Source organism: Rhineura floridana, chromosome 17 (genome assembly GCF_030035675.1).
Source record: "Rhineura floridana isolate rRhiFlo1 chromosome 17, rRhiFlo1.hap2, whole genome shotgun sequence".
NCBI classification, from domain to species: Eukaryota; Metazoa; Chordata; class Lepidosauria; order Squamata; family Rhineuridae; genus Rhineura; species Rhineura floridana.
The window spans coordinates 7,415,737-7,430,091 of record NC_084496.1 but is presented as its reverse complement, the minus strand read 5'-3'; the positions used below and the strand labels follow the sequence as shown (position 1 = coordinate 7,430,091).

Here is a 14,355-nt window from a genome sequence, read left to right as displayed (position 1 = left end):
TTTCTCACTCTTTCATGTGACAAAATCTATATCTGTTAATAAAAAAATCATGCCTTTGACCAAATCACGTATCTTATTTGCTTAAATGTTCAGCTCTAAGCTGAAAAACAAGTTGCAAAACTTAACAAATGCCCCAAATTTAACAAGCATCTAAAGGCGAGGCCCTCTTGGTGAGAGCCAGCTCATCATTCTACTTGTAAAATGTAGTGCAACATCTTTAAGGTCTTCTGTCGCTCTCTTGTACAGGAACGCAAATCTTCTGCACGGTGCTGCTGATCAAACCCGGCCCATGGGCCCGTAACCTAGCAAGGCTCCTCCGAAACCTAGACCGTGAGAAATTCAGCCTGGTTGGAATGAAACATGTAACCCTCGCCCCAGAAGATGTCGAAGCGCTCCTTTCATCTGAAGCTAAGCAGGTTTGTTGGCCCTAAGAGTGGAGAGAAACTTCAGAACACGAGAGCTGGGTGAAGTGGTTCTGTATGTCATCTACATTTGGAACCCAGCTTTAACACCCCCCTAAAGCATGGGTCCTCCTTCTCGTTTTTACCATTTGTTACAGTCTTTTTCCTTCTCTCTCCCTCCCCCTCTCTCTTTCTGTTTTCTTCAGTCTTCCTCTCCCTTCTTCCAATTTGGGCACTTCCAGACTTTCATGTCACTTTGAGCCCTTATGTATGCTGAGAAAGTGACTCGCAATCTCTAAATACTACACATTACACTTGATCGTAGCCAAAAGGTCGAGAAGCAATCTCTAAATAGGTAAAATGAGTACCCGGCATATGCTGGGGGGTAAAGAAAGGCCGGGGACGGAACTGGCAATCCCACCCCATATATACGGTCTGCCTAGTAAACGTTGCAAGATGTCACCCTAGGAGTCAGAAGCGACTTGCACTACAAGTGTGGGGACACCTTTACCTTTTTTAGTTTTTTTTATCATTGTCCAGAGCGATTGGCTATGAATCATGGGGAGGCAGGTTATCACAGGCATTTGACAAAGACCTTTTATAGGCATTTTTATAGGACCTTTTATAGGACCTTTAGTGTGGCAGCACCTACCCTGTGGAATTCCCTCCCTTTGAATATTAGGCAGGCACCATCTCTGCTATCTTTTCGGCTCCTCTTGAAGACTTTCCTCTTTCAACAAGGCTTTTAGGTTGAGACCTATCCCAGTCTGCGTCTGTGTTAGAATTGCTTAATATGTTTTTTAATAATGTTTTTACCCCTTTTTTAAAGTTTTTTTAAAAAAATGTTTTTAACACTGTTTTGTTTTAATGTATTTTAAGATTGGTTTTTATGATGTCTTAAAGTGTTTTTAGCGCTTTGTTTGCCACCCTGGGCTCCTGCTGGGAGGAAGGGTGGGATACAAATTAAATAATAATAACAATAACAACAACAACAACAACAACAACAACAATAACAATAATAATAATAGTGTGGCAGAGCATCTGCTTCGCATGTAGAAGGTCCTAGCCTCAATCCCCAACATCTCCAGCTAGGGCTGGGGGAGACCCCCTCTCTGAATCCCTGGGGAGCTGCTGCCAGTCAGTGTAGACAGCCCTGAGCTAGATGGGGCAATGCGTCTGACTAGGTATAAGGCAACCTCCAAGGTTTGCGATGGACCAAAGCTCAGTGGTAGATCACCTGCTTTGCACGCAGAAGGTCTAAGGTTCAATTCCTGGCATCTCCCAAGTTGGGCTGGGAATGTCCCCTGCTTGAAACCCTGGCATCTTCAGTGGAAAAGAAGGACCAGGGAGTAGGTGACAATGTGAGGAATCACCAGGGGTGCAGGTTAGAGCATCTTGGCTGTGAAGGGTTCCCAGTACAGGAGTGACTCCCCACCCGCTAGCCACGGGCTCTTCCCTTAGGGAGTGTGGTCACATCCACACCATTCACTTAAAGCCCTTTAACCATCATGGTTTCCCCCACCCCAAGATCCTGGGAACTGTAGTTTATTGAGGATGCTGAGAGTTGTTAGAAGACTCCTTGCAGAGCTACAGTTCCCAGTGTTCTTTGGGAGAAGCTACAACTGTTAAAGTGGTATAAGAGTGTGCTTGAAATGTACACCATGGATGTCACCTCTGCCTCAGCACCAATAAGTCTTCTTTAGCTCTGGTTTATTCTGACTCTTGCCTCACCCTATAGATCCTGTATGATCCCCAGTAGAGGCTGGCCTGCTAGGGCAAATGGGGCAATGCCCCACCGACCTCAGTCTTGATCCCTCCAAGCCCACCTGCCTTATTACTTACAACCAGTCCAGAGATGGCTCTGGCTCTCTGCTACCTCCTCCTTAGCGTTGGTGTTGCCCTTGTAGAACTCAGCAGGAGGGTGGGGACAAAGCTAGAATGAGTTGGCTCTGCCTGTTATTGGCTCAGGCTCCACCTACCAATGGGTTCCTTCCCTTCTGCCCCACCAGTCTCAAAGTGCACCAGCCATCGCTGGTGACCAGGGATTTGAGGAGCGTTATCATGTCCCCACCTACCCTGAACACGCCCGATCTTGTCTGATCTCAGAAGCTAAGCAGGATCAGGCCTGGATAGTGCTTGGATGGGAGACCGCCTGGGAATACCGGGTGCTTTAGGCTTAGAGGAAGGCAGTGGTAAACCAGCTCTGAATACCTCGTACCATGAAAACCCTATTAATATATCCAAAAGATTAATAGGGTTGCCATAAGTTGTAATCGACATGAAGGCATATAACAACAAAATCATGTCCCCACCTCACCCCTTCAATCCCCTTTTCTCCAGACAAAACATACCCACTGCTACCTAGTCAATGATGGCTGATACTCCCAAATCTAGTGATATAAACAAGCCTCACGTTCTGGCTCTACCTGCTGATTTCTGTCCTTTGACTCTGCCCTCCGTGTCCAGACATTTCTCCTACCACAACCAAACTAAAACTCAACTCCCCTTGCTCACCCACAAGCAGCCCCAAACCTTCGCCAATCAGCCACCATGTCAAGCGACCCTCTTTTTCCATAGGCCATGAATCTAAAGGTTTCAATCAATTTGTGAAGTTCAAATGCTTCATAAATGATTCATCATCATCATCATCATCACACATTCTTGTAACACCATATCTCTAATTTAGTGGTTTGGGACTAACAGAGAGTCATACTTAAAGATTAATGATACATAAAGATGAAAGACTGCACAGGAAGACACCAGAGCCTTCCTTGGCTTGAGTGGAGTGGTATTCTAACATGTACAACATTATAAAAACAGCACTGTGAAACGGATGCTGCCATTCTTGCAAGGCTGAACTGGTTTGATGGCTGCAGCTTATTGTATTATTTTAAGGACAGATTTTGCACCCCACGTTTCTTTCATAAGAGCATGGAGCATACAGAGGAAGATATCCACCCACTGAGCTTATGAGTGCAAAAACTCAGGATGGATAGATACAGGGCTAGGTATCTAGCTGTCGCACATATGATTGACTCCAACGGTGATGTTTATGGGAGATGGGCTTTCACTTGCTATGACCATGACATGACTTTGATTGACCCAACAGTTCTTCTTTCTCCCTAACTGAATAGAAAAAGCTTCTCCTTTTTTCTAAGCCTCCTTTCTTTCCGGCCATCCTGCTACCATAGCCTGGTGTGCTTAAACAGGGCTAGCTATTGCACAGAAACGGGGCTAGCTATTTCACATTTTCTTAGCGCAACAAACTGGGCTAGCTATTGTGCATTTGATGAGCGCAACAGAAACTGGGCTAGCTATTGCGCATTCGATTACACAACAAACTGGGCTAGCTCTTGCGCATTTGATGAGTGCAACAGAAACTGGGCTAGCTATTGTGCATTTGATGAGCGCAATAGAAACTGGGCTAGCTATTGCACATTCGATTACACAACAAACTGGGCTAGCTATTGCACATTTCATTTGCGACAGTCCCTATTTCTGTCCAGAATACAAAGCTTCTATAAGACCTTGTTTCCTTTTCTGACCAGGACCCTGTTGTCTTAGAGGCTCACTCGGGCTACCTCGCTTCAGGCTCCTCTTTGGTGCTCTGCCTTCAAAGAGAGAATGCAGTGAAGAAGCTTCTGGACTTACTTGGTCCTGAAGACCCCAAGCACGCTCGAGCAGTAAATCAGTTCTTTTGGAGAGCTCAGTATGGGCACAGCTTAGCCCGGAATGGGTTTTACGGTGAGTAAGGCTGGGGGAGAAATTCAGTTGACTTTGCATGTAAGGTTGAATCAGATTTGCACTTTCCAGGAAAAATATGGGATCCGAAACATACTTCAAAATTATAGCCATGCTCCAAAATTTGCAGTTATCTGAATTTTACGGTGGAGATCACCAAACAATGTTTCTAAAAGTGCATACATTATGGAGAAAGTATGCATAAAAATAAATATATTCATGACAATCATGTACAAAGATGCATTATATTAGGGGAGATTGCAGGAAAGTGTACATTGGTCAAAAAGTGCATACAAAATGTGTTTATTAGGAGAAATTCACAATAAAATGTGATGAATTTTCATGAGGATTTTTAAAAAAATAACACGAAGCCCTGTGAATTGCTGCAGTAAAGTGGAGAACTGGATTTAAGACTGGAAAAATGAGACATGGAGGGAACCAACATGATACAGATCCTTCCATTGCTAGAGTCTATCCGTTGAAGAATGCTCAGAAGGTTCCCACTTGAAATAAGTAGAACACCCCTAGTTTTTCCAGCAGTGAAAGAAAGATTCTAGCTATTGAGATGCTATTTCATACCAGCCCAAATTGGAACCCTCTGAAAAGCTGACTTGGTGCTGGACATGTAAAAATTCATTTCCAAGCTTTGAGCATAGCTTAGCTATATTTCCCAAAACAGCCTCCAAAGCAGCACCTTCAAATAGCCAAACTAGCTGGGAGGCAGATGCAGTTTCTGGACACTCCAAATAAAGTATCTCTCACGGTCTGCTATCTGGACTGTGTTATCTCATGTTTACAGAACAAAATGAGTGTTGACTGTCTGCCCAGAAACTGAGGGGGGAGCAGAGAGGAGAGAAAAACTTTTTCCAGTTTGCTCTTTTTAAGACTTGGCTATATGAGGAGGTTGCATACCTGGACGTATAATATTATATACATTAATGCACAAATTTTAAGGACTCTTAGAGGGGAAAAGTTACATTAAATATATGAATATATGGGGACAGCCCATAATGTTGTTGTTGCTACATTTATATCCCACCTTTCCTCCAAAGACCTCCAGGTAACATACATAGTTCTCTTCCTCATTTTATCCTTACAACAATCCTGTGATGTAGATTAGGCTGTGGGAATAGAGGGAAACGTAGGTTCTTTACTTTCAGTGGGTCTGCTCTAAGCAGGACTTAGTTGAATGCAACTAGCATGTTCAAATATTCCTGTAAGATCCTGATTATGATGATACTATCCCTGCACACAGAAAGCTAGCACATCAGAGAGAAGATTGGGCTAGCCTTTTCTCCCTGACATGCTGGCTTTCCACAGGCAGGGAGATTTCTGTGCGGGAGAGCATTCAAATATGTCAGCTTCCTTACCTGCATTCTGAAGCAGCGCATGGTCAGCAAGACTCTGACGCACTTATGCCCAAATGTGTCAATCAGACCCTGGGGAAAGTGGGGGGCACATGAAGAGCATGTCATTTACCAGGTACCAAGTGAGTTTCATTCTGGCACTCCTGGAGCAAACAAATATTTATACAGAACGATCTGAGATAGGGTTATTATATTGGAACGAGGCACTGAAATGATTTCATTTCCTGATAACTCCGTGGGCTTCAGCAGCAATTCCCCGCCGCCACCCAGGTGAGATGTGTCAGCACGCAGATAGCATCTGCAGCCGCTTTGCCCAATACCCCTTTCTGAATTTTCTAACCCGTTATTACTTGGCTGCAAAGAAGAAGAAGACAGTGACATTGTGTTTGCGCGGAAAACAAGCTTGAGCCACAATAGAGTGGAGTCAAAACAACAAGGAGACAAAGAGACTGTTCTTGGCGTAATAGGTTGAAATGTTTGCTGTTACAGTGTATAACAGCTGCCCTTTAAAGCAATTTCTCCAGGAATCTGCGTGCCATCAATCATCCCGAGAGAGGAGCAGGAGCAGAGACAATGTTTAATTCATAGCCCGATAGAATCATCTCTTTGTATTTATCTCTCTCAAGGCTCCTCATCGTATTGTGTTGCTGTTTGGGACATTGAGCTGTTTTTTCCAGAAGGGTTGTGTGGTGCTGAGAGCCCATCTTTCGATGCAAAAGAGGTAGGACTCCTGTCCTTGCTGATGTTTTATGCACGATGGATGGATCTCCGGCATATCTGAGTTCTGGGCTTATCTTTGTTTGTCTTTCTTCATCCGTTTCCCCAGCCCTATCTAAGATGCCTTCCCAAAGACATCTAGGCCAAAGTTATAATCTTCTTCACCCTTTGCCAACCTGGAACACTCCAGTTGTTTCGGACCACAACTCCCATCAGCCCCATTCAGGGCTGATGGAAGTTGTGGTCCAAAACATCTGGAGAGCCCCGGGGTGGCGAAGGCTGATCCATTGCAATGGACTCTATAGGGGGATTCAGACAGACCCTCTCATGCACTGAAAGCCTGCATGGTTTGCTTTGGTGTTTTGTAGGGGTGTGCCAGCTAGGGATGGAGGAGGAATTTGATTCAGTTTGTATGTCAAGCCAAATATGTCAAGTTCGCACTTTCCGAAACAATATGACAACCCAAATACAGCAAGCAAACCATGTTCGCAAAGATGCATCTGTTAGAGGAAAATGAATACAGGAGGGAAAATAACGTACCAAAAATGCATTCTGTGATGAGAAGTGGCTTTGCAAAAATGTGTATATGAGTCAGAACTGCCTACAAAAATGCATTTGTTAGGAGAAATTTGCACTAAAATGCTGGGAAATGTCCATGAGGACTTTAAAAAAAAAAATCTCTGCAAATTGCGGCAGAAATGTGGAGAACTGAATTTAAGACTAGAAAAATGAGAAATGGAAAGAACTGAAATGGACAGAGCTTTCCATCCACCAGCTAGCTCTGCCCCCTGACAATGTGCCACACATGCTGGCCGGCCACATATCGATGCATTCAGTGACCACTTGAAGTTCTTTACGTGGATAGGTATGCACAAAAGCCTCTTCTGTGTATGGGGGAATACTGAGAGGCCCCAAATTCCCCCTCATGTGGAAAAGCTGCACATGGCAGTTGAATGCCCTGAGGCAGGGTGTGTGGCCAGCTTGCATTGGGTGGCAGCTCAACCCCCACATTCCCATTTCACATCTCTCCTGTGAACCTCCCCTATGTAATAGGCTTCTAGCAAGGTGCTGAAGATCAGGGAATCTACATCATTAGTGAACCGTGCTATAGGACTCATGCATTTGCTGTATAGATTCTTTGGCTCTTAGCAAAAAGCCAAGCAATCACAGAAATAATGGGATATGGCCAGGGGCGTGGTCTTTCAGGGTCTTAGCAGGGGGGTCTTAAACCCCTTACTTTTGGGGAAGCCAGGGTCCCTATCTCTCCAGCATCCTATGAGCATGAAAGGGGAATGTGGTGGCCACTAAGAGGAGTCTTCTAACATGCTACCTTGTCCTCTCCTGCTGACTGGAGCCAATCAGTGAAAGGAGGTGTCAAATGGTGACAGTGACAGAGAAGCAGAAAGCAGTATTCAAGCCTGGCTGGATTATTCTATCATTTTGGAAGGCTGTATAATATTAGAAGGGGGCATGGCTGTGACGATCATGAAGGGACCCTGCACTTCCGAATTTGCCACTCCGCTACTGGGTATAACGTTTAGGTTGTGTACAAAAAGAGCTGTTTAGAGATTTGGAAGTGATGTTTACCATTCATTTCTCTCCCCCTCCATAGACCCTCATCAAACCATTTCTTAGGCTTTTCATAGTGCTTTGATCTGTATCTTTACTTGGAAAAACCCAAGTGAGCCCAGAAGCACGACTGGCGCTGCTGCCATCCGGGTACCTTTTGGTGAAATCACCAGAAATGCCCATTCGCTTGTTGTCATAATGAGTCACGTTACTTCCCTTTGATGCTTAGATCAGTTCTGCGATTTTTTTTTCTATTTGTCTTTTTGAAATGTGAAAAATCGATGCATGTTGTTCAAGATGTGCTCATGTGGCCTTAGAAAAAGCAAAAAAGTGCAAGGTTGGCTTTAGGAGTTAAATGGAATTTTTATTATAATCTGCGATAGCAAAAAGTAGAATGAACTTTAGTTTTTCACCATAAAGGAACTGTTTATTTGTTGTTGTTTTTTAAAAGCCACGCACACACCAGAAACTTGCAGGATTTAATTGTACTCCAAAATGCATATCTTACCAACTAGCCTACCGATAGGCTTTCACAGCAGCTAAAAATGACAACAAAAAGATAATGCAAATACATTAAACCCATAATACAATAACATGGTTTTTTGAAGGCAGTTGTCCTGACAACCTTAAACAGCATTTAAAGCCATAAATATCTACAGTACTAGCCATTTTAAAAAGGTGGGGGACCCTCCTAAATATGAAGATTCCCATGGTTGCAGTTCCAGGAACCAGCTACATTGAACTCATCAACAGGGCTTACCTTTGAGCTGACATATTGCATTGTAAGTCACAGTCAAACAGGCAAAATAGTCCTCCGCAGGGAGGGATTTGAGAGGGAAGGGGCCACCACCAAGAAAGCCCTTCTCTTTGCCACTCCCGCTGCTGCAGACAGCAGCTTGTAACCAAAGCAGGACCTCATCTGAAGATCTTAACATCTGGGGATTCCCATCAATGGGCTGCGTGCATTCAGAAATGTTGGCTAGTCCAGAAGAAGGTGGACCAAGTTACTAACCGGGACTCACCAGGCTGGATATGTTTTGACAGTGTGGAAAGATCTCTGCTGGCTTCTAGTTTGCTTCCAGAGGTACTTCAAATCCATGGCTCAGCTTTTAACCCATGAAGCTCAAAAAAGGCTAGGAGCAGGCCATCTTCCTCCAGGCCAATATGCTCATTTCTTAAGACCCTTGCCTGTGGCCCTGATCCAGGTTCCCGACATTGAGAGGTCAGACAGGTGTTGACCAAGGATAAGGCTTTCTCTCCATTGGCACTTCCCAAGGATGCCCTGTCTCTACCTCCCTGTCTGTCACCTATCTTTCTGTTGCTTGGGCAGCATAAAAACTCTGTTCCTTTCTCAAACATTTAATGTGTTTTTTTTCTCAATTTCTATTACACTTTCTTTAACTGGACTGGATTTGAATGTGGTTTTAGTTGGATAGGATTGTAAGCCACTGTAATGCCTCGATAGTAGAAAGACAGGGTAGAAATGTTTTAAACAAATAAAAGTGGGAGGATTATGCATTGATCCTTCCAAATATTTATATCCATTGGGGATCAAGGAGAAATTCAGTTTGCTTTGCATTTCAGTGCAAACATACCTAATTGGCAGTGATGTCTGGTGGTTCCATGTCAGTGGGGCAGTGGAATCTGTTAAGGGTTTTAGTCCAAGCTTTCAAGGAGCAGTCCAAGGTGCTGGACAGCTCCTTGAAAATTTGGACTTAAACCCAGAGCGGATTTCACTGCCCCACTGACATGGAGCCACCAGGCACCACTGCTAATTTGCACTTCCTGAAACAATGCATGGTCCGAGCTTATGGGCTTCTCCTAGGCATTTGATTGGCCACTGTGAGAACAGGATGCTGGACTAGATGGGCCATGGGCCTGATCCAGCAGCCAGGCTCTTCTTATCTTCTTAAAATGTACCTATCCTTCAAAATCTGCACTTCTCTGAATTTTGCGATGTGGTTCTCCAGCCAAATACTACATACAAAAAGGCATATGTTTGGGGAAAGTGCATTAAAATGCATATATTAGTGAAAATAACATGCAAGAATGCATTGGAAATAGCCTGCCTTCAAGTCGATCCCGACTTATGGCGACCCTACGAATAGGGTATTCATGGTAAGCGGGATTCAGAGGGGGTTTACCATTGCCTTCCTGTGAGGTTGAGAGGGAGTGACTGGCCCACGGTCACCCAGTGAGCTTCATGGCTGTGCGGGGATTCCAACCCTGGTCTCCAGGCCGTAGCCCAGCAGTCTAACCACTACGCCACACTGGCTGTCGCAAGAATGCGTTACTGTAAGGAAAACCGCTTGCAAAAATGTGTATACTAAGCAAAGTTGCATACAAAAATGAGACTTAAGAGAATTTCCACTACAATACTGATGGATTTTTATGATTTTTTTTTTAAAAAAACAATCACAGACTGATATGGAAATGTGGAGAATTATAATGAGGACTGGAAAAATTAGAAATGGGGAAAATGCACTGATAGATTCATCCATCCTTAGTGTCCCATTTAATAGTTCCTGAAGAACACTTTGCTGTCCTCAACTGAGCTCTGGGCAGGTATTTCGGAAGGCCAGCAATGGGCTAAGCAATGCAGGATGAAATCCCAAAGAAATGAGGGATGACGAACTACCTCCCTGCTCCTCTGGCTTTTGTAGGCCAGCAGACTATGCATGGATTTTTAACAGCCTTGTGGACCAGCCTCTTTTTATTTCATTTCTTTCCCTTTTTTTACTGCCTGTTGAAATCATTCTTCTACGAGCTTAATCTGTCTCCTGGCAATGGTGCCCCATGCGATGTGTGTTGCTATCTTTCTCCCGTCTCCCCTGCAGATTTGCACTGATACATGTGGCCCCGTGGCCTGCCTTGAGATCAACAAACGGTGCAGGCTTGTCAAAAGGGAAGGGAGAAGGCAGCTTGATTTCCCTGGCCTTGAGCAGCCACAGACTCTAGGTAAGGACATATGCAACTCTCTCCTCTTCAGAGGAGCCTAAAATGGCCATTGATTAATTGTGCAGCAAAACCAAGAAAAAGAAGGGAAAAAAACACCAGGCAGTCCAGAATTGGTATTGACATCCAGAGAAAGAGAGAATTGCTGGTTGGAGGAAGGGGTGCCGTTCAGGCATTAACTACTTGAATGCCGAGACCATTGCAGAATCCATCAAAATGTGTGGGATCCCCCCCATTTACTTGAAAATACAGGCCAAGTCCTCCATGGTTGCTTGAGGGATTCCTGATCATGGCATTCAAGTGGTTTAAAAAACATCCTAAGCTCCCAGGAGCTGCTCCTTGCATTGACTCACCTGCAAGCCCAACACTGTTTTGGTCTTATAATGAACACAGGCCACTCTGAGTACCGCAGTGCTCTGTCAAAGTGTCCATCTATTTCCATGGGGTGGGTTGAAGCTCATGGGGCAGATCTGCCTGCCTGACTCTGCCCCCGCTTATTGCCAGTTCATACATGTAGCACGGAGGTTGCGAACATTTTCAGGCCCATGGATTTGAGCGAGTGCTATGAGAGCCACCCTCTCTTCTCACTCCTGGCCTCCCTGCCTCCATATAACAGAGTCTGAAAGAGAGAGAACACACACTTTTATTATTTATTTATTAGATTTATATCCCATCCTTCCTCCCAGTAGGAGCCCAGGGCGGCAAAATCCCTTATAAAAGGGATTGGTATAAAAGTCGGATCCAGTAGAATTAATCTGAGCCTCAAATAGCACATAGAGCTGAATGAGGAAATGGGAAAGAGTGTCACTCTTCCAACTTCCTCCTTCAGCTCTATGTACTTTTCAATGGAGAAAAAAGGAAGCCACTCTTATTTCCTTATAATCAAGGGGGCGGTGTGGGTGTTCAGAGGCTTCGTAGTTGCCAGGGGAAGACTATAGTGCCCAAAGGTGCCACATTGGTGACCCGTGATGTAGCGGAATCAAGTGGCAGAGCTTTTCCTGAATCCACTTCGGTCAATGGGTAGAGGGGGCTGCACGTTTGAATGCTGCCCTCATGGCCAAAAAAATGTCTCTGAACATAGAAAAGTAATATGTCAGGGAAAAGAGCTCAGTTTAGCCTTCTTGCTGAAAGCTGTTATTCAGTGTGCAAGGATGCCTGCACCCCCAGCACATGCAATATTGTTCCCCTCCACCCCTGCCCACCAGCCAGAAGTGGTACAACCCAGGAAAACCTTTACCATTTAATTATTTACTACTTGAGCCCCTCATTTGTTCGTTTGTTTCCCGATTAACTACACTGAATGTGTAAAGAAATCTCTACTCTCCTATTTGAGCGCATATGCAATTGCATATATTATCCATACTTTGTCCCGGAACTTTGTCTCTTCCCCTCCTCTTGACTGTATGTAATAAACAGAATGGTAGTGACCCAGAAACCGGCAAATCCTTTGCAGAATAGGATTGTTCAGGAAAAACGTAGACATGATGGTGCTGTTTGCTAGGCAATAGAGTGTGTTTTTCTGCTCTGAATCAGGCATGGACACAAGAGGGGGCTATTGCACACCCGAGGATGGTGTGCTGTGGGATTTGTTAAATCTACTCTCTCACGTGTATTTACAAGCAGATTTAGCATGTAATGAAAACATTTCATATTGAATATTTCGTATTGATTTTTGGAATATCCATCCATCCATCTATCTATCTATACCAGATGGGTATACATCGCTCTTTCCCTGGGACAATAGTAAATCAGACGTTGCTCATTACCCAGGGAAACCCGCAGCCAAGGCTGGCTTTGGGCAAAATGCCCTTTGGTGAAGCTCCCTCCATCGTTGATGGGATATGGTGGTCGTAACCTGACAGCATTGCTTCAGGCAGTGGTGCTGCGGCATGAGCAGCTGAGGGTCCACCATTTTAATCTTTCTCCCACAATGGCCTTGCCATGGCCTTGCTCCCTGGGCATTGTGGGAAATTTTAACGGCAGTCCCACACCCAGTGGGGCTGTTGTGAGTGTGCATGCGCACATGCATGCAGACATTTTGCATGCAAGAAGGCATTGTGTTCCGTTCTGCCCTGTTTCCACCCCATGCAACACTGTTTCTATTCCGCTGCAGTTCCTCTTCCACAAAAAACTACATTCTTCATCTCGCTGCCTGCTGTGGTGAAATTACATAACATGTAAATTACATGGTTAATTGTGCAAGTTATGTTATTCTACCCCATTCATTTCAATGCAATGGAAACGCAATGCAAAGGGGGGGGGGAACGTAATCAATTGCACATCGTTTGTGGACCGAAAGCCACAACAGCAGCTAATACCAATTGCATTTGCTGGATTGATTTCCATTCTGCCTTTGGGAGAAATCAACGAACACTGGCAATTTGTGCTCTTTTTTCCTTTTTTGTCAGAATTCTCCAACATCCCTAGTGGAAAGTAGGCATTGATTAGGAAAGTAGGGACCAGGGCAGGTGTCAGTGCAACAGTGGACCCTGCACGGGGCTGCCGGAGGATCTCACGTGCTGAAGCCTGGCTGTCCCAAAGCAGAATGATGCCAATATAGGCCTGGCCTGGTTCTTTTTGTGAGGCCGGCTGCATTCCAGACAGAGGCCTTATTCTCAAAGTTCCTCAGAGCAGACTCACTGACATTAAAAGATCTAAGTTAGACATGTCCATTAGTTTGCAGTGGACCTACTCTGAGTAGGATTAGCATTGGATCCAACCCAAAATGGGTGGAAGTCTTCAAGTGATTTATTAGATCTTTAATAGCTTCCCTCCTTTCCCTTTCAGAGCGACCTCACCTGGCTGCGCTCTGCCAAACCACCTGCCTCATCCTTCCTGGGGCCATTCTTCAGGAGGCGAGCCGCCCGCCCTACCTGGACCTGCTGGAGCAACTGAGTAGCAAAGGTTTCCTGGTGACGGGGGCGAGGCTGGCCCTGATGAACCACCCGCAGGCCTTCTTCGTCTCTAAAGTCCTGAGTGCTACAGAGAGCGAGGCCACAGTCATGGTATGAGCAGTGGAGCCCCTGCCAGGTCATAGGAAGCTGCCTTACACCAAGGCACCATTGGCCCATCCAGCTCAGTATGGCCATTGTGAGAAGCAGGATGATGGAGTAGGGGGACCGTTGGTCTGGTCAGCTAGGCTCTTCTGATGTTCTTACAAGATAACTATTAGAAACGGCTGCTTAAAAGCAAAGATCACAGATCCTCCACAATTTTTTTTCTAGTCCAGTTAAAACCATCCGTCAGGGAAAGGGTTGTGTGCCATCTTGTCCCCCCTGTTTTGTTTTGGCTGTTTTTATTTTAGAGCATATTCCCCAGGAACACCTGTATATTGAGTCATTATAGCTACTGAAAAGGAAAAACAAAGAGTAATGAAATGCCCTACTGCCTGGTAAGGCTACTGAATGTTAAAATACCACAAAATGCTTGTGGGCGGATTGGGGGTTCAGATTCCTTCAGTTAATCATAACGGGGCAAACGTTCCCTTCAGCCTTAGCACGGAAGTTATTTTTAAGAGTGCTGTGTTTAATCAGCAGCAGCTGTTCAAGGTGCATCTCTGCACAGGAGAGCGATTACATTGTTCACCGAGCAATTAGATGCAGCCC

The 14,355-nt window shown here is 44.9% G+C and overlaps 1 protein-coding gene across 13 annotated transcripts in view; it reads left to right on the top strand.

Moving 5' to 3' along the window:
• Window positions 1–14,355, top strand: part of DNAAF8 (dynein axonemal assembly factor 8) — a 108,517-nt gene that overhangs the window by 82,865 nt on the left and 11,297 nt on the right. For 11 of the 13 annotated variants that reach the window (XM_061600060.1, XM_061600070.1, XM_061600068.1 and 8 more), the window contains 5 exons: window positions 247–416; window positions 3,950–4,145; window positions 6,136–6,230; window positions 10,633–10,753; window positions 13,538–13,755. In XM_061600060.1, coding sequence (XP_061456044.1) covers window positions 247–416; window positions 3,950–4,145; window positions 6,136–6,230; window positions 10,633–10,753; window positions 13,538–13,755 — 800 coding nt within the window. The remainder of the gene's footprint in view (window positions 1–246; window positions 417–3,949; window positions 4,146–6,135; window positions 6,231–10,632; window positions 10,754–13,537; window positions 13,756–14,355) is intronic. The other 2 variants (XM_061600072.1, XM_061600071.1) reach the window with 2 other exon arrangements.